Raw genomic sequence first — 27059 nt, 5'->3', positions numbered from 1 at the left:
TAACACATGTGGAATTATATACATAACAAACAACTGAAAATATGTCATATTGTAGGTGCTTCAAAGTAGCCACCTTTTGCTTAGATTACTGCTTTGCACACTCTTGGCATTCTCTTGATGCCTACTTTGAAGAACCTACAATATGACATATTTTCAGTTAAATTTTTTTGTTATGTGTATAATTCCATATATAATTCCACGTGTTAATTCATAGTTTTGATGCCTTCAGTGTGCCTTCAGTATACAAGGTGTGTCCAAACTTTTGGTCGGTATATATAATATATATAAACTTTTGGTCTGTACGGTGTATATATAATATATATACCGTACAGACCAAAAGTTTGGACACACAAGGTGTGTCCAAGCTTTTGGTCTGTGCTGTATATACTGTATGTATAAAATACTGTATATGTTTGTATATGTATATGACCATAAATGTATGGTTTATATGGGTTTATTTAGGAATGTGTTTGCATTTGTGTCTGCAGTCATTCTGAATGAGTTTTAAAAATTATATTCTAGAAACCTCTAGAATCAATAAACTGGTTTCCCACTCTCTAATGAGTCTCGATGCTGAACATATGATTGAAGTTGCTTCCTACTCTAGTTGTTTTTATTAGTGTTTTTATGATAAGCTGATAGATGGCGGGTTAACGGAGTCCTTTACTGGAATTTCACGTTTATTAATGTAGGTTATCCAGACTAACCTGCTGTGTTGTTTGAGCTAATAATAGCTAATTATCTTGGCTGCATTGACAAAAGATGACCTACAGTTTCCTGCCTTCAGCTCATGTTATGTTATGATCAAGCTTACAAACTTAATAAAACTTGTCCTAGAACTGATGCTAACACACAGTGAAATACTATATGAGGCAATCAAAACTCTGATACAGCAACTCTGTTACTTAAATAAAGCTAGTTAAAGTAATTAATCCATCCATCCATCCATCTTCTCCCGCTTATCCGATGCCGGGTCGCGGGGGCAGCAGTCTAAGCAAAGATGCCCAGACTTCCCTCTCCCTAGACACTTCTTCCAGCTCTTCCGGGGGGACACCAAGGCGTTCCCAGGCCAGCCGGGAGACATAGTCTCTCCAGCGTGTCCTAGGTCTTCCCCGGGGTCTCCTCCCAGTGGGACGCGCCCGGAACACCTTCCCAGGAAGGCGTCCAGGAGGCATCCGGAACAGATGCCCGAGCCACCTCAGCTGACCCCTCTCGATGTGGAGGAGCAGCGGATCTACTCCGAGCTCCTCCCGAGTGACTAAGCTTCTCACCCTATCTCTAAGGGATCGCCCAGCCACCCTGCGGAGGAAGCACATTTCGGCCGCCTGTATCCGGGATCTTGTCCTTTCGGTCATGACCCAGAGCTCATGACCATAGGTGAGAGTAGGAACGTAGATTGACCGGTAAATCGAAAGTTTCGCCTTGCGTCTTAGCTCCTTCTTCACCACGACAGACCGGTACATCGACCGCATTACTGCAGAAGCTGCACCGATCCGTCTGTCAATCTCCCGTTCCACCCTTCCCTCACTCGTGAACAAAACCCCAAGATACTTAAACTCCTCCACTTGCGGCAGGAACTCCCCACCAACCTGAAGTGGGCAAGCCACCCTTTTCCGACTGAGGACCATGGCCTCGGATTTGGAGGTGCTGATTCTCATCCCAGCCGCTTCACACTCGGCTGCAAACCGTCCCAGTGCATGCTGAAGGTCCTGGTCTGATGAAGCCAACACGACAACATCATCTGCAAAGAGCAAAGACGAAATCGTGTCGTCACCAAACCGGACACCCTCCGACCCCTGGCTGCGCCTAGAAATTCTGTCCATAAAAATTATGAACAGAACCGGTGACAAAGGGCAGCCCTGCCGGAGTCCAACATGCACCGGGAACAAGTCTGACTTACTGCCGGCAATGCGAACCAAGCTCCTGCTTCGGTCATACAGGGACCGGACAGCCCTTAGTAAAGGGCCCCCGACCCCATACTCCCGGAGCACCCTCCACAGGCCGCCGCGAGGGACACAGTCGAATGCCTTTTCCAAATCCACAAAGCACATGTGGACTGGTTGGGCAAACTCCCATGAACCCTCCAGCACCCTGTAGAGGGTATAGAGCTGGTCCAGTGTTCCACGGCCTGGACGAAAACCACATTGTTCCTCCTGAATCCGAGGTTCTACTATCGGCCGTATTCTCCTCTCCAGTACCCTGGCATAGACTTTCCCAGGTAGGCTGAGAAGTGTGATCCCCCTATAGTTGGAACACACCCTCCGGTCCCCCTTCTTAAAAAGAGGGACCACCACCCCGGTCTGCCATTCCAGAGGCACTGTCCCCGACCGCCACGCGATGCTGCAGAGGCGTGTCAGCCAAGACAGCCCCACAACATCCAGAGACTTGAGGTACTCAGGGCGGATCTCATCCACCCCCGGTGCCCTGCCACCGAGGAGTTTCTTTACTACCTCGGTGACTTCAGCTTGGGTGATGGACGAGTCCGCCTCTGAGCCCTCAACCTCTGCTTCCTCAATGGAAGATGTGACGGCGGGATTGAGGAGATCCTCGAAGTATTCCTTCCACCGTCCAACGACATCCCCAGTTGAGGTCAACAGCTCCCCACCTCTACTGTAAACAGCATTGGTGGGGCACTGCTTTCCCCTCCTGAGGCGCCGGACGGTTTGCCAGAATCTCTTCGAGGCCAGCCGATAGTCCTTCTCCATGGCCTCACCGAGCTCCTCCCAGGCCCGAGTTTTTGCCTCGATAACCACCCGGGCTGCAGTTCGCTTGGCCTGCCGGTACCCGTCAGCTGCCTCAGGAGTCCCACAAGCCAACCAGGCCAGGTAGGACTCCTTCTTCAGCTTGACGGCATCCCTTACTTCCGGTTTCCACCACCGGGTTCGGGGATTGCCGCCTCGACAGGCACCGGAGACCTTACTGCCACAGCTCCGAGCGGCCGCTTCGACAATGGAGGTGGAGAACATGGTCCACTCGGACTCAATATCTCCGGCCTCCCTCGGGATCTGGTCAAAGCTCCGCCGGAGGTGGGAGTTGAAGATCTCTCTGACAGGAGGCTCGGCCAAACGTTCCCAGCAGACCCTCACAGTACGCTTGGGTCTGCCGAGTCTGTCCAGCTTCCTCCCCCGCCATCGGATCCAACTCACCACCAGGTGGTGATCAGTTGACAGCTCCGCCCCTCTCTTTACCCGAGTGTCCAAGACATACGGCCGCAGGTCAGATGAAACGACCACAAAGTCGATCATCGACCTGCGGCCTAGGGTGTCCTGGTGCCACGTGTACTGATGGACACCCTTATGCTTGAACATGGTGTTCGTTATGGACAAACTGTAACTAGCACAGAAGTCCAATAACTGAACACCGCTCGGGTTCAGATCAGGGGGGCCGTTCCTCCCAATCACGCCCCTCCAGGTGTCACTGTCGCTGCCCACGTGTGCATTGAAGTCTCCTAGTAGAACGACGGAGTCCCCAGTCGGAGCACTGTCCAGCACCCCTCCCAGAGACCCCAAGAAGGCCGGGTACTCTATACTGCCGTTTGGCCCGTAGGCACACACGACAGTGAGAGACCTATCCCCGACCCGTAGGCGCAGGGAAACGACCCTCTCGTTCACCGGGGTAAACTCCAACACATGGCGGCTGAGCTGGGGGGCTATAAGCAAACCCACACCAGCCCGACGCCTTTCACCATGGGCAGCTCCAGAGTTGTAAAGAGTCCATCCTCTCTCGAGGAGTGTGGTTCCAGAGCCCAGGCCGTGCGTAGAGGTGATCCCGACTATCTCTAGTCGGAACCTCTCAACCTCACGCACAATCTCAGGCTCCTTCCCCGCCAGCGAGGTGACATTCCACGTCCCTAGAGCTAGCTTCCGTGTCCAGGGATCGGGTTGTCGAGGCCTCCACCTTCGACTGCTGCCCGATCCTCTTAGCAGGTGGTGAGCCCACTGGAAGGCGGCCCCACGTCGCTCCTTCGGGCTGAGCCCGGTTGGACCCTGTGGGGGAAGGCCCGGCCACCAGGCGCTCGCATACGAGCCCCAACCCCGGGCCTGGCTCCAGGGTGGGGCCCCGGCTGCGCCATACCGGGCGACGTCACGGTCCCTGATGTAGTATCTCTCATAAGGGGTTTTGAAAGTAATTAAGTAATTAAGATAAAGTTAATAAAGTTAAAGGAGTATGTCGTCTTGTATGTTTGTTTGAAACATCTAGCTGCATAAGTATAGATGTGGATGATAATACTATGTTATATATCAGGGGTCACCAATCTTTTTGAAACTGAGAGCTACTTCTTGGGTACTGATTAATGTAAAGGGCTACCAGTTTGATACACACTTCAGAAATAACAAATTTGTTAGATTTACCTTTAATTATATGTTATTAATATTGATATTCATCTATGTGAAGACACTGATCATGTTAATGATTTCTCACAATAATTATTAACAATGATTTAACAAGGTAGGAAACAGAAATATCAATATGAAAAATTTTATTTCTATTAATCTCTGCAAGTATTTACATTGTCAAATGATCCCTTTTACAACATTTTCACTAGCCACTAACAATTTTTAACAAATCATGCACTACGTTGCATCATGTTTGTACAGATGATCAATTACGTATACCAGCGAGACCAGCTAGCTCTAATCTAATATAAAACTTTTTTTTTTTTTTTTTTTTATTGTCATTTTCAAATTCACACCAATGCAAGTGTGATTTAAAAAAGAATAGCAACAAATAAATTAGATGCAGCTTACTGGTAAGTGGCGCTATGGTGAGCTATTTTTAGAAAAGGCTCGCGGGCGACTCATGTGGTAATTGCGTGCGACCTGGTGTCTGCGGGCACCATGTTGGTGAACCCTGTTATATATGAAATAATTAAACAGATCCTTGTGGAACACCGAACTTTACCTTTGTACAACAAGTCAATCAGATAAAGCCTGAATGAGGAAACAGTCTTTTCTTTATCTCTAGCAATTTGTTGTCAACGATCATATCGTTATTTATGGTATTTTAGCACACACAGATCAGAAGCCAGTAGTCATTGACTCACAGTAAAACATTTCTGCTAATTTGTGGTCACACACTGGTATCTGTAAACCATTCTACAGTATCAGAGTGTAGACTTTTAAGCTGTTCTGAATTGCTGTAAATATTTGTACAGGTTGATAATATAGATTCAGGCTCTTTATTAGTACCTAGAATTCTGAAGACAATAGCAGGTGCTTTTTCCTATAAACCTCCCCAGCTATGGAAAAGCCTTCAAAATATTAGAATGTTTCTGTCTATTTTGAAAATGTATTTGAATGACACACTTTTGGGATTGTTTGTTTCCTCTCTCCTATAATTTCATTTTGTTGATGAAGTGGTAGGATGCTGATGTCCCAACTTGCACTTTTGCTTGTTATCTTTTGGTATTTCTATATCGATAATGTGATAAAGCTGCACATGTTTTTCCCTTTTACCTCAGATTTACCTGGATACTGTAGATTTACACATCATAAGATCTGATTCTCTGATTGTTAATGAAGTGTCTGTTGCTCATCTTAGGACTCTCAATTTATACTATAACAATGCTGAACATTCTTTATCCCTTCAACACACAAGTGCTTTTGTAATGGAATTTAGAAGAGGCTAGGTTATGTTTTCAGTCTGGTTTGTTGCAAGTTTTCTTTCTCATTTCTTCTTTGATTGTGTATCCATTGGTTTGTTTAGTGGGGATTTCTTTAATGCACAATGAAATTTAATCTAAGCCAGCTATATAAGAGTTTAATTTGGAAACCCTATTTATTTTTGGACAAAGGCCTTGTGGACATTTGCAAAAGTCTGTAGAGTCTTTTGTCTTGCTTGTAGTGCAGAGGTGGCCAGTCTGGTTTGGAATGAATTGGAATGAGTTGCCGGAGTTATTTTGTCATGCATGCTGATGCATGTATTTGATTCCACCCCTGAACTTTATAATTCCAATTCAGTCAGCTGACTGAGAATCACCAGTTGGTCTTGTCTTGTAATTTCCTGACAATCATAAGTGAAACTTCAGTTAACAAATATAGTTCTACCTCATTAGTGCCAGGCTTGGGCATGCTATTGTCCCAGGCTCAATAAGCAAATATATCCTTCCCACCTTGACTAGCTTTCTGGGTGTGGCATTCACCTTCTTATAAATATAACCAAGTAATGGCGGTTTGTTTAAAAACGCTGCTTCTGCACAGTTATTGATCGACAAGATGACAAAAAAGTAGCTTTTTTTGGTTTGTTTGTTTTTACTGGGAAGGTGCAAATCTTCCAGGAGTATCTGGCTGCTATATCTGCAAATCACATGGGTTTGGCTGGAGGTAGCAGAGCTGAAGATGTTGAGGTTTTCGTTGGGAGTGATGAGGATGGACAGGATAAGAAACAAGTTTATTAGAGGGACAGTGCATGTAGGACGTTTTGGGGGCGAAGTAAGAGAGGGCCCGATTGAGATGGTTTGGACAAGTGCAGAGGAGGGACATGGGGGGAGCCACCAGGAAGGAGGAAAAGAGAAAAACCAAAGAGAAGGTGGTTGATGGATGTGGTAAAGGAAGACATGCAGGTAGTTGGTTTGAAAGAAGCAGATGTAGAGGACAGCATAGTATGGAGACAGATAATCCGTTGTGGTGACCCCTAATGTGAGCAACCGAAAGACAATAATTGGGTTAATAAGTTCAAATATGCAACTATGACCATAGCATAGGGATACAACGATTCATTTAGCTCACAGTGTGACAATTTATGATATTTTTTTTTTTTTTTGATTAAATATTTTTTTAACAAAGATTTAAGACACATTCCAAATAAAATTGTCTTTTTATTATTTTTCAGACGAAATGCTGCACATTTTTTTGTCAAATAACAAAACTACATTGAAATCCGAATCAAATCAACCAATCAATAAATTATACAAACAAAATCAATCTCTTCATATAAACAAACTTCAGTGATCATTGTGGCTTTTGCACTCGTAACCATGAATGGGGCTTCAAATTTCCTGGTCAGTGTGATTTAGCCTATAAATAGTTTACTGTGGTGACGGTTTATATGCTGCATCATATGTGTTGTGCAAGTAGTGCATATAAATATCGTCTGACAGTATCTGTTTGAAACGTCACATATTTTCTGCGATTTTGCATCCTTACATCCCTTCCATGACATGATAAGAATAACAACTAAACAATATTCTAGTATATCTACTGAACTATATCTATCTGCGCCATGGCGAAAGTTCAGCAAAGCTGAATTTCAAGCAAATAATTTCTCTTTTCTGGTATTTGGAAAATTTTACATTTACATTACATGAATAAATCTACACTGGTACGCAAGATTACAAACTTAATATAAATATAACTCTTGAATTCTACAAAGCAAACCTGGAAAGTGCTAATTTAAGTGTTTCAGGAAGAGGTAGGTCTTCACCCATTGCTTAAAGACAGCCAGGGACTCCGCTGTACGGACATCTAGGGAAAGTTCATTCCACCACCTCGGTGCTAGAACAGAGAAGAGCCTTAAAGTATACTTACCTCTCATTCTGAGAGAAGGTGGTACCAGTCGAGCAGTGCTGGAGGATCTCAGACAGCGTGGTGCAGTGCGAGACGTGATTAGGTCTCTGAGGTAAGATGGTGCTGGTCCATTTTTGGCCTTGTAGTCAAGCATCAGTGTTTTGAATTATTCCAGCTACTGGAAGCGAGTGAAGGGGGCGCAGCAGTGGGGTGGTGTGGGAGAACTTGGGCAAAAGTCCTGCAGCTGCGTTATGGATTATTTGCAGTGGACGAATAGCGCTCAGAGGAAGGCCTCTTCCAGCAGAGAGTTGCAGTAGTCGAGTCTTAGAATGACAAGAGACTGAACAAGCACCAGGGCAGCCTGTGTGGACGGAAATGGTCGAATCCTTCGAATGTTGTAGAGATAGTTTTATGAGGGTTTCATGGAAGAGAACCCTTTTAATGCTTCACCATAAAATTTTAAACAAAGGCATTGAATTGAAAATGTACTGTGAGCCAGCCAAAAGTGCTTGAAATGTTTTGCATATTAAAAGCAAAAAGAAAATGATCTATTCAAAAACCGGTTCATCTGTCCTGTTTCATAATCAGCCAATCATTTGGCAAGTGATTTGAATTGACTGTTACCCTGGCAGGGATATTGGTATTAGAGCTTGACCGATTACTTGCCACCGAAAATTGATTGCTGGAACAACAAAATCCATACCGATAGTTTTTCCGGTTTCAACAGTTACAACAGTTAAACAGTTACATTGAGTTCCACTCTTGTCAGCCAAGAACAAAAATCTGAAGCTCTCGGGGGCCCAGATTTACCCACACTTTTATTTTCCTGTCCAGTTTGTTTAAGTCTGTGCCAATGAGAGTTGCAGATGCTTGTTCTTGCCTGACAATAGTAGAACCTCTTTTGAGGCTTTTGGGGCTCATTTACCACATGCTGAGATGCTTCTCTGCTCACCATGGTTGTAAAGAGTAATTATGGATCTCTATATCCTCCATAAAACACCTTAAAACCTGGCAGTGTTTGTTGTGTGACTACGTAAAATGTATTATGCTTTTTTTAAAAATGCATCATCTAATCAAGAATTGCAGACTAACGATAAGAACCGGTAGGGAACTAATTGGTTTAAAATGTCATTGTGTAACAAGCGTAGATCAAAGTCATTTTAACATGACATTAAGGTCATGTTATTGTTTTTGTTTTTTCCGTCTATTATGGTAGATAGTGATTTCCTCAGAATGCATTCATTTGTCTTGTAGCTTAGCTTGAGCTGCAGATTGAAAGGTGGTTATTATTCGCCACAGTCATTCGTTGTTTTTTATTTTTATTTTTTATTTGTGCCAAAATTCTAGGTTAGTGATAGAAGTGTGTCAGGTTTTCAGGAGGTTGCTCTTAAACGTAGGTAATGTAATGTAGAATTGCATGGCCAAAGATGTTTGTTGCTGTTCTTAAAAAAGAATTCCTTTTTTTTCCCCATTTTTTTTTTCCCTCATTACAGGGTGACAACACTAATCTGAAGACCTAAGCAAAAAGGAATCAATTCTGAAGTCGTGACATATGTAAGTGAATTTTCTACTCTTCCTCACATAATTGTACATTTAGAAGCTAAAATACATTATGCTAAATTGTTTGCTATTTATTGTACATGTTTGGCTCTTAGGAGGACTTTGCTGCTGACATGCAGTACATGCGTGCTCACCTTCCTTGGAGAACATTCACATGCCACAGGGTGCATCACAGCACACTATTGATCCTCTTAACTCGCAAAATCTCTCACGTTTCATGAAGCTCCCCTTATTACACGTGAAAAACTGACTCAAGTGCACACTGACGCCCCCCCCCCCCCCCCGGTGGACTGTGGTGGTCTTCATTCTGTGACGTTCTCACCCTTCATTCTCATTATGCACACTGGACTGGAGGTTAGTTTGGCTTCAGAATGAAACCAAGGCCACATTCAGACCCGGTGTCAACACCAGTCTCAGGTGGACTGGTGATCTGATTACGAGTGGAGAGCCAAGACTGAGATCCTTTAACACCTATTTTCATTCACCTGAAAGCTTCTACAGTGACCATCTGTGATTGTACTTCTTGCTGACCTGATGGTTCTTTTAAGGAATTGGTGAGGTTGGTAGTAATAATTGTGCATTCTTTTACTACTTAGTAGACAATAAATGGTACTTTTAGCTTTATTATCAGACAAAATGTGTACATTATACTGCTGTTACATTATAATGCTTAAAGAAATAAGCATTTTCCTTTTAATTTTTTTAAATTGTTATTATAAATATATAATAATAAATCCAATCTATGTATAAAACTTGACTAGTTAATTAGTCGAGACTAACTAAGAATGGTTGAAGGGTTGCAGTTTGTATATAGCATTATTTTTTATTATTATTATGATGATCAAGGCACTCTAGTGCTTCTGCAATAATGTGTCCAAAAGACGTTTACACTTCTTTCTTATTAAAAGTGAACTTTTTCTCCTCTTATGTGTTACATACAAACTCTAATTGCTAATGTCTAAGGTAATATGCATAGAGTCTTATTCATATCTATTAAGTTTTTTCCTTAACCTGTTATTTGGATGAGTAATGAGCAGTAATGATTTAGTATTCTGGTTTTCCAGAGCCCATCCTGAGACACTAACAACGCACTTTATTGGGAACATTAATCTTGGGAATGACCTCCATTTGCTTTGAAAACTTGAATTTTTCATGCCATGGATTTCACAAAAAAAAATCCTTTGAATTTCCTCCAGATTTTAGAATGTATTTTATGCTTTTCAGTTTATCATACTGTAAAGATGTTCAATTGAATTCTGTTCTATTTACTGGAAAGGCCAAAGTTGAACATTGAACTTCTTGCCATTTTCATGAAAGCAGTTAAAGATGAGTTTGGCTTTGTGACATGGTGCCTGTTCATGCTGAAAGTAGTGATTAGAAGTGGAATAAATGGTGGTCATGAAGAGATGGACATGGTCAGCCACAATATTTAAATGGTCTGTGGCATTCAAGAGATGATTAATTTCTTTAAATGGGCATAAAATGTGCCAAGAGAACATTCCCTACACCTTTACACTACCTCCACCAGCCTGGACTGTTGACAAAAGATTCATCAAAACAGGCCATGTCTTTCTGTTCAGTTTGGGTCAATCTGTTGTGTCCATGATACTGTCTGATTCATATTCTTGTCTGACAGAAGGGGAACCTGCCATCATCTTGTTTTTCTGCTGTAGCCTATCCAACCTTAAAGTTCTTACATTTTGCAATGCTTCTCTGGCTCCTTTGATATTATAGAGTGAGCAACTGTAGCCTTTCTTTCACCTCTAAATAGATGTTGTTGTTTTTTTTACCTTTCAAAAGACTGAAATTGTATCACTAGGCTGTTGTATGTGTTCCATGAGATCATAATTCATAGAAATACTCCAACCAGCCTGTATGGCACCAATAATTATGCCATGGTGAAAATTCACAGAGATCATATTTCCCCCCCCCATTCTGATAATAGACCTAAATATTTCCCAAAGCTACCGGTCTATATCTGCATTATTATAGGCATTAGATTTCTGCCCCAGGTTTATTAGATCATCGTGTAAATAAATGAGTGTACAGGTGTTCCTAATAAAGTGCTTGATGAGTGTCTTACCCTTCACAGTCTCCAAAACACATTTGACCTTATTCTACACGCCAACGCTCTGCACTCACTGTGTATACAATTTGCTCTAGGTAGATGTTAATACGAGTTCTGACAGGGCCATAAAGTCGTTATTTTTATTTTTATCTATTTATCTATTTGCTATCAGATTAAACTGTCATGGAATTTCACTTTTGCCATTTTTTCACCCCCTTGTCCAGGCTCATGTACAAATGTCTACCTCACGCTTAAAGCTCCTCTGTGTCCCACTACAGCCCTGATCACACTTCAAAATGTCCTCCAGCATAGACCGGTGAGTCCTTCACTTCTTTGCAGTCGGCTACCCTACAGAAAAATAAAGCCGTGCAGGAAAAAGAGGTCTCTGAAAGTAGAGTGCATTTTCATTACATATGGTTTCCTGCGTATTGTTCCTGCATTACACCTTGCATCACCTCGCTTTGTTCCCAGAAAGCTTTGCACGTGAGCAGAAATGGCACAGTAACCTCTTTCGTGCCTGCGACTCCTAACAGCTGTCCTTCTCTTTAAATTGGCCCTTCGCTCGGTTACCATGGAAACTGTTGTATTCAGGCTCTGCAGACAGGGACTCTTTTTGCCTGGTCAAGCCTGCTGTGCATGTGAAAATTCCAGGGCTGATCCATTTCCTGCAGGTTTGCATTGTAGAAGGGACAAGAGAATAGGGTAAAGGGGTGCAAAGTAAAAAAAAAAAAAATATATATATATATATATATATATATATATATATATATATATATATATATATATATATATATATATATATATATATATATATATATATATAAATAAAAAGAGAGCGTGTTTCTTTTGTATTTTTGTACAAATGGGATTCCTCTGAGCTTTTCTTGTGCTCGTGTCCAAAAAGGGAGTAAAGCAGAATGTAGTTGTTTAACATTGGATATTTCAGACAAAGTCCTCGAGATTCCCCGCACTTGTTTGCTAGAGGGCTTTGTCACATTTAGTGATTACTTGTGACACGTTAAGGTGGATTATGAAATACTTCTTGTTCTCTAATATGCTTTTGCAGACTTAAAAATTTGTACAGAAGCTAGATCTGGGTCACCAACATGATTGGGCAAAGGGCATTCGAATAGTGTCCTAATATTTAATATGTGCTTGTATCACTCCGCTTGTCTGCCAAATATAATTCCAATTTCAGGATTAGTTTGTGACTCCGAAACTTAGTTTGGATACTCCGCTGTAGCTTTGGGGGGAGCTATTTGTGTGCAATAAGCAACAATAAACTAAATATTTGGCTGCTTTTTGTTATAGACGTGTTCTAATAATGCAATACCAGACTCGCAACCATGCCGTTGTACTGAGTATGGACACGGCTATAATTACCTGCTCTTTCCTGCCTGATCTGACACCAAAATGCAAATCATCTTCCAAACAGTGTTTCTCACATATGTTAAAGACTAGTTTTGTAACATGCCAACAGATGGCAGCACAAGGCTGCATGCGCAGTCACAGGGTGCACAGACCTTCATAAGTCAGTGTGCCAAAAGGTCATCCTGTGTGTATATCGGGAGCTGTGCAAATAGTGACATTCTGACCACCTGCATTACCACGTCTGGTATTCTGATCACGTGTGCACCTGCCGGAAAACAACACGATCTCACTTCCAAATACTTACTTGTAAACAAAGATAGTCTCAAAACCTTTTTATACCACCTCATACTTGGTTTCCTTTTTTTCAACCATTTGTTTGAGCATTGGTAGACCTGCAGGAGGGAAGAGCAGGAATGGATAGAAGTGCTGTAGCAGCAGACCAACAGGAAAATACAGCGTGTGGTAACTGTATGGTTGTATATTTTCACCTAGCTTTGTTGCTTTTTGGCATACAGTAATCAGCCAAAACATTAAAACCACTGTTAGGTGGAGTGAACACCATTTATTGTTTTGTTACAGTGACACCTATGGAAGGGTGAGATATATTAGGCAGCCGGTGAATAGTTGACATGTTGGAACCAAACTTGGGCAAAGATCTGAGCGACTTTCACTATAACTTGTGATTGATAGACTACTAGGTCAGCTCACATCCAAAACAGCAGGTCTTGTGAGATTTTTCTTGTATGCAATGGTAAGTATCTACAACAAATAGTCAATGAAAGGACAACTGGAAAAGGGTAATTGATGCTCCCTGGCTCATTAATGCTGACTCATGGAATTCCAACTTTCAAACATACATTAAAGCATTTGCTATTAACAATTTGGTGCCAGGTACCATAGCACATCATTAAAGGTCTCGTGAAGATCAGATCTTGACAGTTTATCATCATAATGGCAAGAAATTGGTTCTTGATACAAATGATTTATTGTGTTTTTAGTGTGTTTTCCTGTGTGTTGCTACTGCTTGATGCCAGTATTGATATTTATTAAATGAAGGTAAATTTAAAGTCACCATTAGAGTGGTTATTCTTTCTTTAGCCATCCTGAGGCATCCCGAGGTTGCGCCAGCTCCAGTTGTGTTCGTGGACCTTCAAAGAAGTAAATGACGACCTCGCAAAAATCCCGAACCATCTATAGACGTACCAGTGCCAATTGGATCCCACTTCATGTAGAGTTTAGACATTGGACATCTTAAAAATTTTTTTAGGCTCTGGCTTGGAGGAGTTGGTGTTGGATCTATGATGATATCAGATGTTAAGCTATTTTATGAGTTGCGCAGTAGCTCCTGGTTCCAAAACGTCAACTGACTGTATAAGACTGTAAAAAGGACATTTCTCATGATCTCACACTCCGGTACTCATGGTACAGTAGTTCTTACTCTCCGCTGTTTTGTATTGCTTTAAGATTTATAATCACACCCTTAATATCACCCAAATGAGGATGGGTTCTCCTTTTGAGTCTGGTTCCTCTCAAGGTTTCTTCCTCATTCATCTAGGAAGTTTTTCCTTACCACATTCACCCCAGGCTACTCATTAGGGATATACACACAAAATTCACTTTAATTCTCAAGTTTTGTATAGCTTCCTTGTGAAAAGCGCTATAGAAATGAACTTGACCTTAAACCATTAGAGTCCATTCTGATGGTCATTTCTCATCCAGCTAATGCTGTTTGTAGCTAAGACTCAGTGAGCCCTCAAAGTTCTTGCACACTGTTATGCTTTAGAGCATTAATGTATCAGGAGGACGAGAACATGCTGCTGTTGTCTCTCTAATCCTCATCAGATCGTACAAACAGCATCAAGGCTAATGATTAGCCACTCTTAATCTTCATTGCAGGAAGAGCTGGTAACTAGCTGCTAATAATCATTATAGTCTGTAGTGGCTTCATCATCAACTGTCTGGGGAGAGTCTTTAGTCCTACATTGTGTGTATCTACAGTGGTGTGAAAAAGTATTTTTACTCCCTTCCTGATTTCTTATTTTTTTTTGCATGTTTGTCACCCGTTAACGTTTCAGATCATCAAAATAATTTAAATATCAGTAAAAGATAACACAGGTAAACACAACATGCAATTTTAAATGAAGGTTTTTATTATTAAGGGAAAACTAAATCCAAACTACATGGCCCTGTGTGAACCTGCCTGACAAAGTGAAGGACACCAAAAGATCCTCAAAATCTAGACATCATGCCGAGATCCAAAGAAATTCTGAAACAAATGAGAGAAAGTAATTGAGCTCTGGAAAAGGTTATAAAGCCATTTCTAAATCTTTGGGACTCCAGCGAACCACAGTGAGAGCCATTATTTACAAATTGCAAAAACAGGGAACAGTGGAGAACCTTCCCATTGAATTGAGATGTTGTGGCATGACCTTGAAAAGGTGGTTCATGCTCGAAAACCTTCCAGTGTGGCTGAATTACAACAATTCTGCATAGATGAGTGACCAAAATTCCTCCACAGCGCTGTAACAGACTCAATGCAAGTTATCGCAAACGCTTGATTGCAGTTGCTGCTGCTTAGGGTGGCCCAACCAGTTATTAGGTTCAGGGGGCAAACACTTTTTCAAACAGGGCCATGCAGTTCTGGATTTTATTTTCCCTCAATAATAAAAATCTTCATTTAAAAACTGCATGTTGTGTTAAAAAAACAAAAAAAAAAACAGGAAGAGGGCAAACACTTTTTCACACCACTGTATATGTATGTCTGTCTGTCGATCTAACTAATTACTGGGCTTTTTTTTATTTTATTTTATTTTTTTTTTATTAAAGACGGAATTAACTGTAACTTAATATTTACTTTCTGGGACTTTAAACCAAAGTCTCATTTTCTTTTTGCCTCGCTCATGATGATCCACCAGACATTTATATTATTGATTGGAGACACTATGCAAATATCATTAAAACTTTTTTCTGTACAAAATGGTTATTGTATTAGTGTTTAAATTAAACAATAGGGTGGTGGTGTCATAAAGCTTGTTACTGTGAGTGCACACACAATACACATCCCATTTAATTCGAGCTCTGCTATAAACCCTGCTAATGTTGACGCTTGGTTACAAACCTATGAGCATATGGCATCTTATTTGTAGTAATGATTTGTATTCCCTACTGCAGGACACGTTGAAGTTTTTAACTTATTTCTCATGGTGACAATACTGTAAGGTATCCAGCATTTCAGATTGATGTTGAACATGTCTTCATGAACAGAGGCTTGTAATGGCAGTACGCACAAACACATTTCGTATTTACTTCTGGCTAGGGTGTCGTTCTGGTTAAAGCTAACTTCAGTGTTCTGAAATGTAGTTTCTAGTTTTCTAGGATGCCTCTGGGATTAACATCCCCCACAGTTGTGACTGCATATATTTTCTGTTGAGTTTTCCTGTAGTTACAAGACATTCTAAATGAATTGTTAATAAATGATTATTAGTACAACCATATGCACGGTACACATCATTTGTCATTTATGGAAAACCTTTTACCATTCAGATCCGTACAGCATATTAGACATTTGTTTTGCTGCTTACATATTAAATAATGGGTGAATGCTTTGACATTTAAGCATTCAGAAAAATCTTTACCTGAACCTCGCACGCTCAGCGCTCAGCCTGCATCCACATCCATGCTCATGCTCAGCTTACTACTTATCTTTTTCTTAGCTATTTAGGAATGAAGTGGTGCAGGACAGAGGTTACCCTGTAAGATCTAAAGGAATCAGCCCTCCTGGAAAAAATCTCGTGTTCCTGTTTTGAAGTCACACCTGCAAAAAAGACTAGGAAAAAATGGTGGCCTCGATAATATACAACGTATTGAATTTATGTAGGTTGTGCGTGAAACGCGTTTTATATTCAGAAAAAAAAAGACTTTTATATATACCATTATGAGCTTAAACTGCTGTCATGTGTCCATGCAGCTCTTTGTGGGCAGGTAGAACTTTTTTATTGACTTAGCATTTTGACATTGTTTTCAAGACTATCACGTTTGCTATTTAGTGAATTTGTGGCGCAACCCCATACAAGGCTGTTGAGAAACGACAATTTACAGTCGTCAGCATACAGTTGAAGGTTTTAGACGGACCATTGTTCGACTGACTTTAAAACAGCAGGTATGTCTCCTGTTGCCAGCAAGGCACACTAAAAAAGAAGAAAGGATATCATTAGCCAAGGTTGCCAGGTTTTTCTTTTAAGTCCATGAAAAAGCTCTAAAACAAGCATTGAAATATGTGGCCATATAAGAATGAAGAAACATACTTCTTCTTCTTCTACTTCTTCTTCTTCTTCTTCTTTTGGCTGCTCCTGTTAGAAGTCACCATTGCGGGTCATCTGTCTCCATACTACTCTGTGCTCTACATACGCCTCTTTCACTGTAACTACCTGCATGTCTTTCCTCATAAACTCATCCATAAAACTTCTCCTTGATCTTCCTCTTTTCCTCTTTTCTGGTGGCTCCATCCTCAGCATTCTTCTACCGATATACGCCAGGTCCCTCCTCTGCACATGTCCAAACCATCTCAATCGCACCACTCTCACTTTTTTCCCAAAACGTAATACATTCGCTGTCCCTCTAATAAACTTGTTTCTAATCCTGTCCATCCTCATCACTCCCAAAGAAAATCTCAGCATCTTCAGCTCTGCTACCTCCAGCTCCACCTCCTGTCTATTATTCAGTGCCACTGTCTCAAAATCATACAACATCGCAGGTCTCACCACAGTCCTATTAACTTTCCCTTTCACTCTCACAGATACCCTTCTATCACAAATCACTCCTGCCAATCTTCTTCACCCCCTCCACCCTTCCTGCACTCTTTTGTACACTCCCTGCAACTCACTGACTTTCATTCCCCTTCTCTCCAGCACGTACCTCCACCTCTCCATCTGCTCCTTTCTCTCACCACAAATCACAATATCATCCACAAACATCATAGTCCAGGGAGATTCCTGTCTGACCTCGTCCTTCAACCTGTCCATCAACACTGCAAACAGGAAAGGGCTCAGGAGCCGATCCTTGATGCAGTCCCACCTTCACCTTGAACCAGTCTGTTGTTCCTACTGCACACATCACTGCTGTCACATTGTTCTCATACATGTCCTGCACCACCCTCACATACTTCTCTCACACATCTGATTTCCTCATTCAATACCAATGCAACTGCTTTTGACTTCCTCTATACTTCTCCATCAACATTCTCAAAGCAAATATTGCATTTGTAGTGCACTTCCTTGGCATGAAACTATACTGTTGCTCACAGATGGTCACCTTTTCTCTCAGCCTGGTTTCCACTACTTTTTCCCATAACTTCATGGTATGACTGATCACCTTTTTGTTCCCTGTAGTTACTGCAGGTCTGCACATCTCTGTTATTTTTAAAAGAACTGTACCAGATTTAGGCACACTCTGCATGGTTTTTATTTGTAGAAATGTAGTTGATTATTTGGTATGAACAAGATCTTGGCAACCATGGAGTATTTTTAGACTAACACAATCTGGTAATTAACTGTCTTGTCTACTGCTAATCCCTTAATCATGGGGCAACATATTTCTTGCCCCACTGGGCCTCTGTTAGCCTTTGTTGTGTTTCTTATTTTTGACTAATAGATGCAGTGTGGTAGCAACTATTGTATGTAATCATGTATGCTTTCCTACAATTAAATTAAAAAAGGAATGGATTTGTGAATGAGGAATTAAATACAATACAATAATTAAAACTATTATTAATAAAAAGTTAATAAGTGGCTGATGTATATATGGTGCGACTCTTGTGCCTGTGGATGAATTACCATTGCCGATTTATCCTCAAAAAAAATTTCTGCCTTTACCAGCTGAGTCAGAGAACATACCAACTGCTGCTAAATATAGGCAGAAATTCACAACACTCCTTCATGGCTTGACTTGCTGCAGTTTTGTTCTGTCTTTGACTCCCACTACTGACCTAAATGCATTGCTGTAGTTTGGGAAATAATTTTTAACCCATGCTACTGCATGCCTAGAAAAAGCTTCAGGAGAATATTTTTTTCTGATGCTTTCTAAGCTAACATACGGTATTATTAGAATAAAGGTTACCGAGCTCTGAAGGTGTGAAGGAAACTGTCTTTTATTGGCGAAGTATGTTTAAGCGGTGGAAAGGAAACAAGACTATTTTAATTTAAAACTAACCTTTTTTGCTTTCAAGGCTATTAGTTCATGTTTCTGGTCATACAGATTGTGGACAATTTATGTGTCATGGCATGTTATTTATTTATTTTTATTTTTCAGGGATGACAGCAGTATCTTTGATGGTCTGATGGAAGAAGATGAAAAGGACAAAGCAAAACGGTGAGATTGAAATGCAGTAATTAGAAAATTGCACAGTGACCAGATACTTTTAAGGGTGATTTGAGAAGCTGTAAGCAATTTTTTATTGATTTAATATGACTTTTAGGAAAGTAAGAGAAATGTGTAGAATACTTTGTATGCACATTTCTGATGAAACACTAGCCTAGTTCACCGGATTTGCTAAATTAGAGGTCATTTTCTGTGCTACTTCTCCGTTTTCTTTGCCCTGCAATGAATCACCGATTGTGTGCGGTGGAGTCTGATTTCATGTGCTTGCCGTGTGCCCACTCGTACAGAGTTTCCAGGAACAAGTCAGAAAAGAAGAGGCGAGACCAGTTCAATGTGCTCATCAAGGAGCTGGGCACCATGCTGCCTGGCAACACCCGCAAGATGGACAAATCCACTATTCTGCAGAAAAGCATTGATTTCCTGCGCAAGCACAAAGGTCTCATTTACTCCCTGTTTTACCCAAACACACACTTTGAAAAAAGTTTCACCTGCTTAGTATGCAAATGCAGTAGCCTCTCATCATCTTTTGAAACCACAATACTCAGATAAGAGTCTGGTCAAAAGACCTTGACTTGAATGTTCCTGATTACAAAACTTTTTGAGAACCTCTGCACTCAAATCAGCTTTCAGGATATTTGTCTGTGTTATTTAGGAAAATTAGAACTGTGCAGTACAGTATTAATGTAAAATGTACATTTATGTTGTACTGCAAAAGTAATAGTATCTTCTCTTTCTCTAGAAATTGCTGCACAGTCGGAATCCAGTGAGATTCGTCAGGACTGGAAGCCTCCGTTCCTCAGTAATGAGGAGTTTACACAGCTGATGTTAGAGGTAGGAGGACATGCTTACACTGTTCAAATCTTCCTTCTTCAACAGTTCTGTATTGCTTAATAAATGTACTATATAAATGTGTTAGTGGGTCAAGCACCTTCCTCTCCTTCTTCTCTTTGTCTTTTTTTCTTGTCCTTGTGCTTCTATGGCAGTCCATAGAATTGACTAGTAAAAAATTGACATGCTTGGTTGGGGTCTAGGGAACATTCTGACCAAATTTGGACCACATGCTGCGAGCGCTCTAGCACCAGTACTAGGTCAAATCTTGGGCCTAATTTGGAAGTAAATTTCCGCCTAGTTTGATTTGCTGTCTAGGATTTTCTACAAAGGTTAAAATGAAAAGAAGAATTATTTGGTTGAAATAATTTGCAAAAGTTTTTATATCTAATAGCTATTATTGTTACTTCTCTCACAAAATTTGCCAAGTCTTTACCAGATTTGGTTCCCCATTACTCCCTGTTGCCCCTATTTATTTAGACCGCTTACCTTACACCACTGTCTATATTCACAACATGCACATCATCATTGAAACTAGGGCTGCAGCGATTCCTTGAGTAATTCTATTAAAAAAATGTATTTGACTTGATGCTTCTTAACTAAAGACTGTGTTTCCCACGGATCATTATTACTGATGCATCACCCTCTAAACTCTTAAACGCTCAGGTAACATAGAAAACAAAAAACATAAAGAAAACACTGTACAGCGTGTTTACCGTTTTTTAAAGTAATTTTAAATTAACCCAGCCATTAGGGGGGCACAAGCCAGTGTACTCTTAGTGCCGGTCCCAAGCCCGGGTAAATGGGGAGGGTTGCGTTAGGAAGGGCATCCAGCGTAAAACATGTGCCAAATCAAATATGCGGATCACAAATGAGAATTTCATACCGGATCGGTCGAGGCCCGGGTTAACAACGACCGCCACAGGTATCGTTAGCCGACAGGGTACCGGTGGAAATTGGGCTACTGTTGGCCGAAGGAGGAGAAGGACAGGAGGAAGGCGTCTACAGAGACGGCAGGAAAAGGAGCAGTGTAGGAGAGTAGAGGTTCGGGTTGGGACTTTAAATGTTGGTACTATGACGGGTAAAGGGAGAGAGATAGCTGATATGATGGAGAGGAGAAAGGTAGATGTGTTGTGTGTTCAGGAAACCAAGTGGAAAGGGAGTAAGGCCAGGAACATTGGAGGTGGGTTTAAACTGTTTTATCATGGTGTGGATGGGAAGAGAAATGGTGTAGGGGTGATTCTGAAGAAAGCGTACAGTAAGAGTGTAGTGGAGGTGAAGAGAGTTTCTGATAGGGTGATGATCGTGAAGGTGGAAGTTGAAGGGATGATGATAAATGTCATCAGTGCCTATGCTCCACAAGTTGGCTGTGAGATGGAGGAGAAGGAAAGATTCTGGAGTGAATTAGATGAAGTGGTAGATGGTGTACCCAGGAAAGAACGATTGGTGATTGGGGCAGACTTTAATGGGCATGTAGGTGAAGGGAACAGAGGTGATGAGGAGGTGATGGGTAGGTTTGGTTTTAAGGAGAGGAATGTGGAAGGGCAGATGGTGGTAGATTTTGCTAAAAGGATGGAAATGGCAGTGGTGAACACGTATTTTAAGAAGAAGGAGGATCATAGGGTGACGTATAAGAGTGGAGGAAGGTGCACACAGGTGGATTATCTTCTGTGTAGGAGATGCAACCTGAAGGAGATTGGAGACTGTAAGGTGTTGGCGGGGGACAGTGTAGCTAGACAGCATCGGATGGTGGTCTGTAGGATGGTTTTGGAGGCGAAGAAGAAGAAGAGGAAAGTAAGGTTTGAAAGAAGAATAAGATGGTGTAAACTAAAGGAGGAAGAGTGTAGTGTGAGGTTCAGGGAAGAGGTCAGACAGGGGCTTGGTGGTGGTGAAGAGGTGCCGGATGATTGGGCAACTACTGCAGGAGTGATGAGGGAGGCAGCTAGAAAAGTACTTGGTGTGACATCTGGAAATAGAAAGCAAGACAAGGAGACGTGGTGGTGGAATGAGAAAGTGCAGGAGAGCATTAGGGGAAAGAGGTTGGCAAAACAGAAGTGGGATCGACAGAGTGATGAGAAAAGTAGGCAGGAGTACAAGGAGATGCGGCAGCAGGTTAAAAGGGATGTGGCGAAAGCCAAGGAAAAGGCATATGAGGAGCTGTATAAGAGGTTGGACACTAAGGAAGGAGAAAAGGATTTATACCGATTGGCCAAGCAGAGGGACCGAGCTGGGAAGGATGTACTGCAAGTTGGAGCAATAAAGGATGGAGAGGGAAATGTGTTGACTAGAGAGGAGAGTGTGTTGAGAAGATGGAGGGAGTATTTTGAGCAGCTGATGAATGAGGAAAATCAGAGAGAGAGAAGGTTGGAGGATGTGGAGTTGGTGAAGCAGGAAGTAGATAGGATTAGTAAGGAGGAAGTGAGAGCAGCGATTAAGAGAATGAAGAATGGAAAGTCGGTTGGACCAGATGACATACCGGTAGAAGCGTGGAGATGTTTAGGAGAGATGGCAGTGGAGTTTTTGACCAGATTGTTTAACAGGATTCTGGAAGGGGAGAGGATGCCTGAGGAATGGAGAAGGAGTGTGCTGGTACCGATCTTTAAGCATAAGGGAGATGTGCAGACCTGCAGTAACTACAGGGGAATTAAGTTGATCAGTCACACCATGAAGTTATGGGAAAGAGTAGTGGAAGCCAGGCTGAGAGAAGAGGTGACCATCTGTGAGCAACAGTATGGTTTCATGCCGAGGAAGAGCACCACAGATGCCTTATTTGCTTTGAGGATGTTGATGGAGAAGTATAGAGAAGGACAGAAGGAGCTGCATTGTGGATTTGTGGATTTAGAGAAAGCGTACGACAGGGTGCCGAGAGAGCAGTTGTGGTATTGTATGAGGAAGTCAGGTGTGTCAGAGAAGTATGTGAGGGTGGTGCAGGACATGTATGAGGACAGTGTGACGGCAGTAAAGTGTGCAGTAGGTACGACAGACTGGTTCAGGGTGAAGGTTGGACTGCATCAAGGATCGGCCCTGAGCCCTTTCCTGTTTGCAGTGGTAATGGACAGGTTGACGGACGAGGTCAGACAGGAGTCTCCCTGGACTATGATGTTTGCAGATGATATTGTGATTTGTGGTGAGAGTAGAGAGCAGGTTGAGAAGAGCCTGGAGAGGTGGAGATATGCGCTGGAGAGAAGGGGAATGAAAGTCAGTAGGTGTAAGACAGAGTACATGTGTGTGAATGAGAGGGAGGGCAGTGGAGTGATGCGGTTGCAGGGAGAAGAGGTGGAGAAGGTGGAGGAGTTCAGGTTCCTGGGTTCAACAGTGCAAAGTAATGGAGAGTGTGTTAGGGAAGTGAAGAAAAGAGTGCAGGCAGGGTGGAGTGGGTGGAGAAGAGTGACAGGAGTGATTTGTGATAAAAGAGTATCTGCAAGAATGAAAGGGAAAGTTTATAGGACTGTGGTGAGACCTGCGATGTTGTATGGATTAGAGACAGTGGCATTGAGTAAAAGACAGGAGGTGGAGCTGGAGGTAACAGAGCTGAAGATGTTGAGGTTTTCGTTGGGAGTGACGAGGATGGACAAGATTAGAAATGAGTTTATTAGAGGGACAGCACATGTAGGATGTTTTGGTGACAAGGTGAGGGAGGCGAGATTAAGATGGTTTGGACATGTGCAGAGAAGGGACATGAATTATATTGGTAGAAAAATGCTGAAGATGGAGCCACCAGGTAGGAGGAAAAGAGGAAGGCCAAGGAGGAGGTTCATGGATGTGGTGAGGGATGACATGCAGGTAGTTGGTGTAAAAGAGGCAGATATAGAGGACAGGGTGGTATGGAGACGGATGATCCGCTGTGGCGACCCCTAATGGGAGCAGCCGAAAGAAGAAGAAGAAGAAGAAAGTAATTTTAAATTGATCATAATATTTTTATTTATATACAGCACGGTCAAAAAGTCCCTCCACAGCGGCGGTGTAGAGCAGGTAAAGCCCGTTTTTAAAGCTGGCGATAAAAACACAGATTTAGTTCGTGGAACATTTCAAGCAGGTTTCCTAGAGACAAGAAAACCACATTGCGATACTGTGCGAGATTTAATACATAAATACATCAGTCAAAATAAAAGTTTCCCATAACTTGCTCTATGCGGCCACTGTAAAAGTAGTTTTTAAACACAACTGTATCTGTATTTTGATGTAATATGGCTATTAAATGCACTAAATGGGTTTAGTTTTCACAGATATTCTTGGGAGCGATTTCAGCAATGAAAATTTTCATTTTCAAGAAAAACAAATTACTTGTTTATTTTAAGAGATGCGTCTTATTTTCTCTCTCTTATTTAGTATGGCTCTTTAGTAAAGAAAAAGTACTTCTTATTTGTTTTAATCGATGGAATAATTAGGAATACTTGATTACTAAAATAATTGAAACTACAAATTACTTTTACAAGTGTAGCACATATGTGAATGTGCAGCCCATGTCCACACTAATGTTTTTGTTTGGAAACGCATATTTTTCTCTTCGATTTGGCCTACCGTCCTTACTGAGACTGCGGTTTTACTGTGTACTGTGAAAACCGAAGCTTTCGAATACGACGGCGCATTTTTTGTTGTGTGACGGTGCCTGTACTGGACATTGCTGCAAAGTTTCAAAGAGCTGGAAGGTAAATTAATGGCAGGGGGAAACACAGTTTTAGGAAAAGATTGAAAACGATAGTGTGGACGCAGCGTTTTTAGACGAAAATGCCGTTTTCAAATGTATCCTGATTACATCTACATTTTACATATGCATTGTGGCATTTAACAGACGCCCTTGTCCAGATCAACATACAAAAGTGCTTTGAGTCTCTAGCAATGAATAAATCTACACTGGTACGGCAGGTTACAGGCTTAAGATAAATCAGACTACAACTCTTGATTTTTACAAAGCAAACTTGAAAAGTGCAAATTTAAGTGTTTCAGGAAGAGGTAGGTCTTCAACCATCGCAGGGGATCAACTGTTGCAAGGGATTAGTGTAAACATAGTCCTAGTCTGGGTGCTTGGCCCCCTGAAAATGCTCCTTGCAGCCTTTGTTGTTATTATTCTTCTTATTATATTTTTTCTGTACCTTGTTGTTTGTTCTCAGGCCCTAGATGGCTTCTTTCTTGCTATTATGACAGACGGCAACATAATCTACGTGTCTGAAAGTGTCACCTCTTTACTAGAACATTTACCAGTAAGTATCATCTGTGTGACCTAGAATTTATGTTGGGCATGACAGTACGTCAACAGAGCACTGACCCTTACGCATAAATCTTTGTCAGTGAATAATGAAAGTGTGGACAGTTGAAGTCAGGCCAGCTGTCGTTATAACACAGTGAACTTAAAAACATGACAAGCAACAGCAGCACAGTGAACAAACAGCAGATTTGTGGGGCAGACTGGCGAAACCCATCAGACGCTGTAGTCGAATTGAAAGAACGAATCGAGTTGATCTTTTCATAACATGCTTTGATATATCCAAATGTAATAAAACCATAAATGTATTTCATTAAAACATAAAAATGCCTCTTATTTATTTACCTAGAATTTGGCATAGGCTATCTTCCAGGTTAGGAACCTCTTAAAACAGTCAGCCTAAAGATGTAAACATTTTCAATTATACTTCCAAATATATGTACACAAGATGGCTGGCGCATGTTTTCTTCAGTCATTTGGAGTGTCGCTTGTGCAGCATCCACGTGATGAATAGGGTCAGTATAGTACCACATGACACCGCATTCACAACTGAATAAACAAACTATGATCGTGTCTTGAATCACATACATGTGTACAATTCTAGACTGTTATGTGCTAACACTAACCAGGTTTCTTAATATAGTAAGTGTTAGAATTTGAATGATTATTGGTTTGATTTTATTTGCAGCTCATGACAACAATCACGATGACCGCAGACAGTCTTAACAAGAAACAGAGCTTGCGTGTGTGTTTAACCTCCTTTCATAAAATTGTCAAAGACTCATTACAATTTTTACACACATATCTGTACTTTCTAGTTCTTACATTTTCAAAACAGACTTTAGTTTTAATCTGTTTGGTGACATGATTCATGTTTTCAGCCCATCAGCCTATTTCTTGTCATTGCACGGCTTTTTCAATCCACCACTGGTGTATCATTATCTGGCGTTTTCACCCCACAGACAGGGTAGTCTACAAAACTAACAAGTGAGGCAGGAGGCAGCAAGTAGTATGGGGTTAATGTGGATGAAACAGAGGGAGTCAGTGATGTAAACGTGACTGAGAAAAGAGACATTCCTGATCACCTGATCATCAAAGTTTCTCTACTTGTGTTCTATATGTGGTTGTTCAGCCTGCATACCTTCATTAGATAACAAAATATGAATTTCAGTTGTATTAATATACAGTAGTAAGTAGTACTTAAGTGAATGTCAGAGCCAAAACCTTTTTACTTTAACCTGAGTGAAAAAGTGTAGTCATTACTTCAACTTTTACCTGAGTCTTTTAAAACACCAGTATCTGTACTTCTAATTGAGTGAAGGATGTGTAGTTTTGCCATCTCTGGGTGCTGATGTATTATCTAATCGAATCAGAGCTGGCTAAGTGTGATTTCTTTGTGCAGTGAAAGTCACGCTTTGTTCAAATTTTTACTTTTATTCTTTTTTTATAAAGATTGTCATTTTTAAATATCCCAGCTTGTCAGTAATCTGGCGTCAGAGTCAGCCATGGTACAGCATTCCTGAAGCAGATATAGACCCCATCAATGGCAGCAAAGTGGTGCTAAGGTTGAACTTGACTTTATGATCAGTAACCCAGAGCTTTAACCACTGAACCACCAAAATTTACCTGCATATAGACTTCTGGTTTGAGATGCAGACTAAAGAGAAACTTGTTTAAACTCCAAAAAATTTAACAATAGGTCTTTGTAATAGAATAGGTCTTTTGGAATAGCTTTCCTTGGCTACCACACTCTGTGTAATTGCTAGTGTTCCCAACTTCATATTCAACAACATGGAACAAGAATAGATCTAATTTGTGTGCAGTTGTGTGAATTGTAAGATCAATGAAACAAATTTAGACAATATGTTAAGTAAGAACGGCAATTGGGACAACTTAAGTAACTTTGTATTAACGCTATGTGAGAGAGAAATAAGAGAGGGTAATAGAGACTAGTAATAACTGCTTATGTGTTTCAGTCTGACTTGGTGGACCAGAACCTGTTGAATTTTCTTCCACTGGGTGAGCACTCGGAAGTGTACAAAGTACTCTCAACACACATACTCGAAGGAGAGAGCCTCACACCTGACTACTTAAAGAGTAAGACACAGGACACCCAGTTTTCTCTCAGCATTTAACATAAATTTATCTT

At 41.3% G+C, this 27059-nt stretch overlaps 1 protein-coding gene across 3 annotated transcripts in view; it reads left to right on the top strand.

Moving 5' to 3' along the window:
* Positions 1-27059, top strand: part of clocka (clock circadian regulator a) — a 67383-nt gene that overhangs the window by 26294 nt on the left and 14030 nt on the right. For 2 of the 3 annotated variants that reach the window (XM_083563015.1, XM_083563016.1), the window contains exons 2-9: positions 8999-9059; positions 9161-9624; positions 11358-11449; positions 18811-18870; positions 19167-19315; positions 19619-19710; positions 24819-24908; positions 26887-27007. In XM_083563015.1, the coding sequence (XP_083419141.1) occupies positions 11430-11449; positions 18811-18870; positions 19167-19315; positions 19619-19710; positions 24819-24908; positions 26887-27007 (532 nt within the window). In that variant the 5' untranslated portion in view covers positions 8999-9059; positions 9161-9624; positions 11358-11429. The remainder of the gene's footprint in view (positions 1-8998; positions 9060-9160; positions 9625-11357; positions 11450-18810; positions 18871-19166; positions 19316-19618; positions 19711-24818; positions 24909-26886; positions 27008-27059) is intronic. The other variant, XM_083563017.1, reaches the window with a different exon arrangement.

The sequence above is a fragment of the Silurus aristotelis genome (assembly GCF_946808225.1).
Source record: "Silurus aristotelis genome assembly, chromosome: 15".
Taxonomy (NCBI): Eukaryota; Metazoa; Chordata; class Actinopteri; order Siluriformes; family Siluridae; genus Silurus; species Silurus aristotelis.
This window is presented reverse-complemented; position numbering and strand designations above follow the sequence as displayed.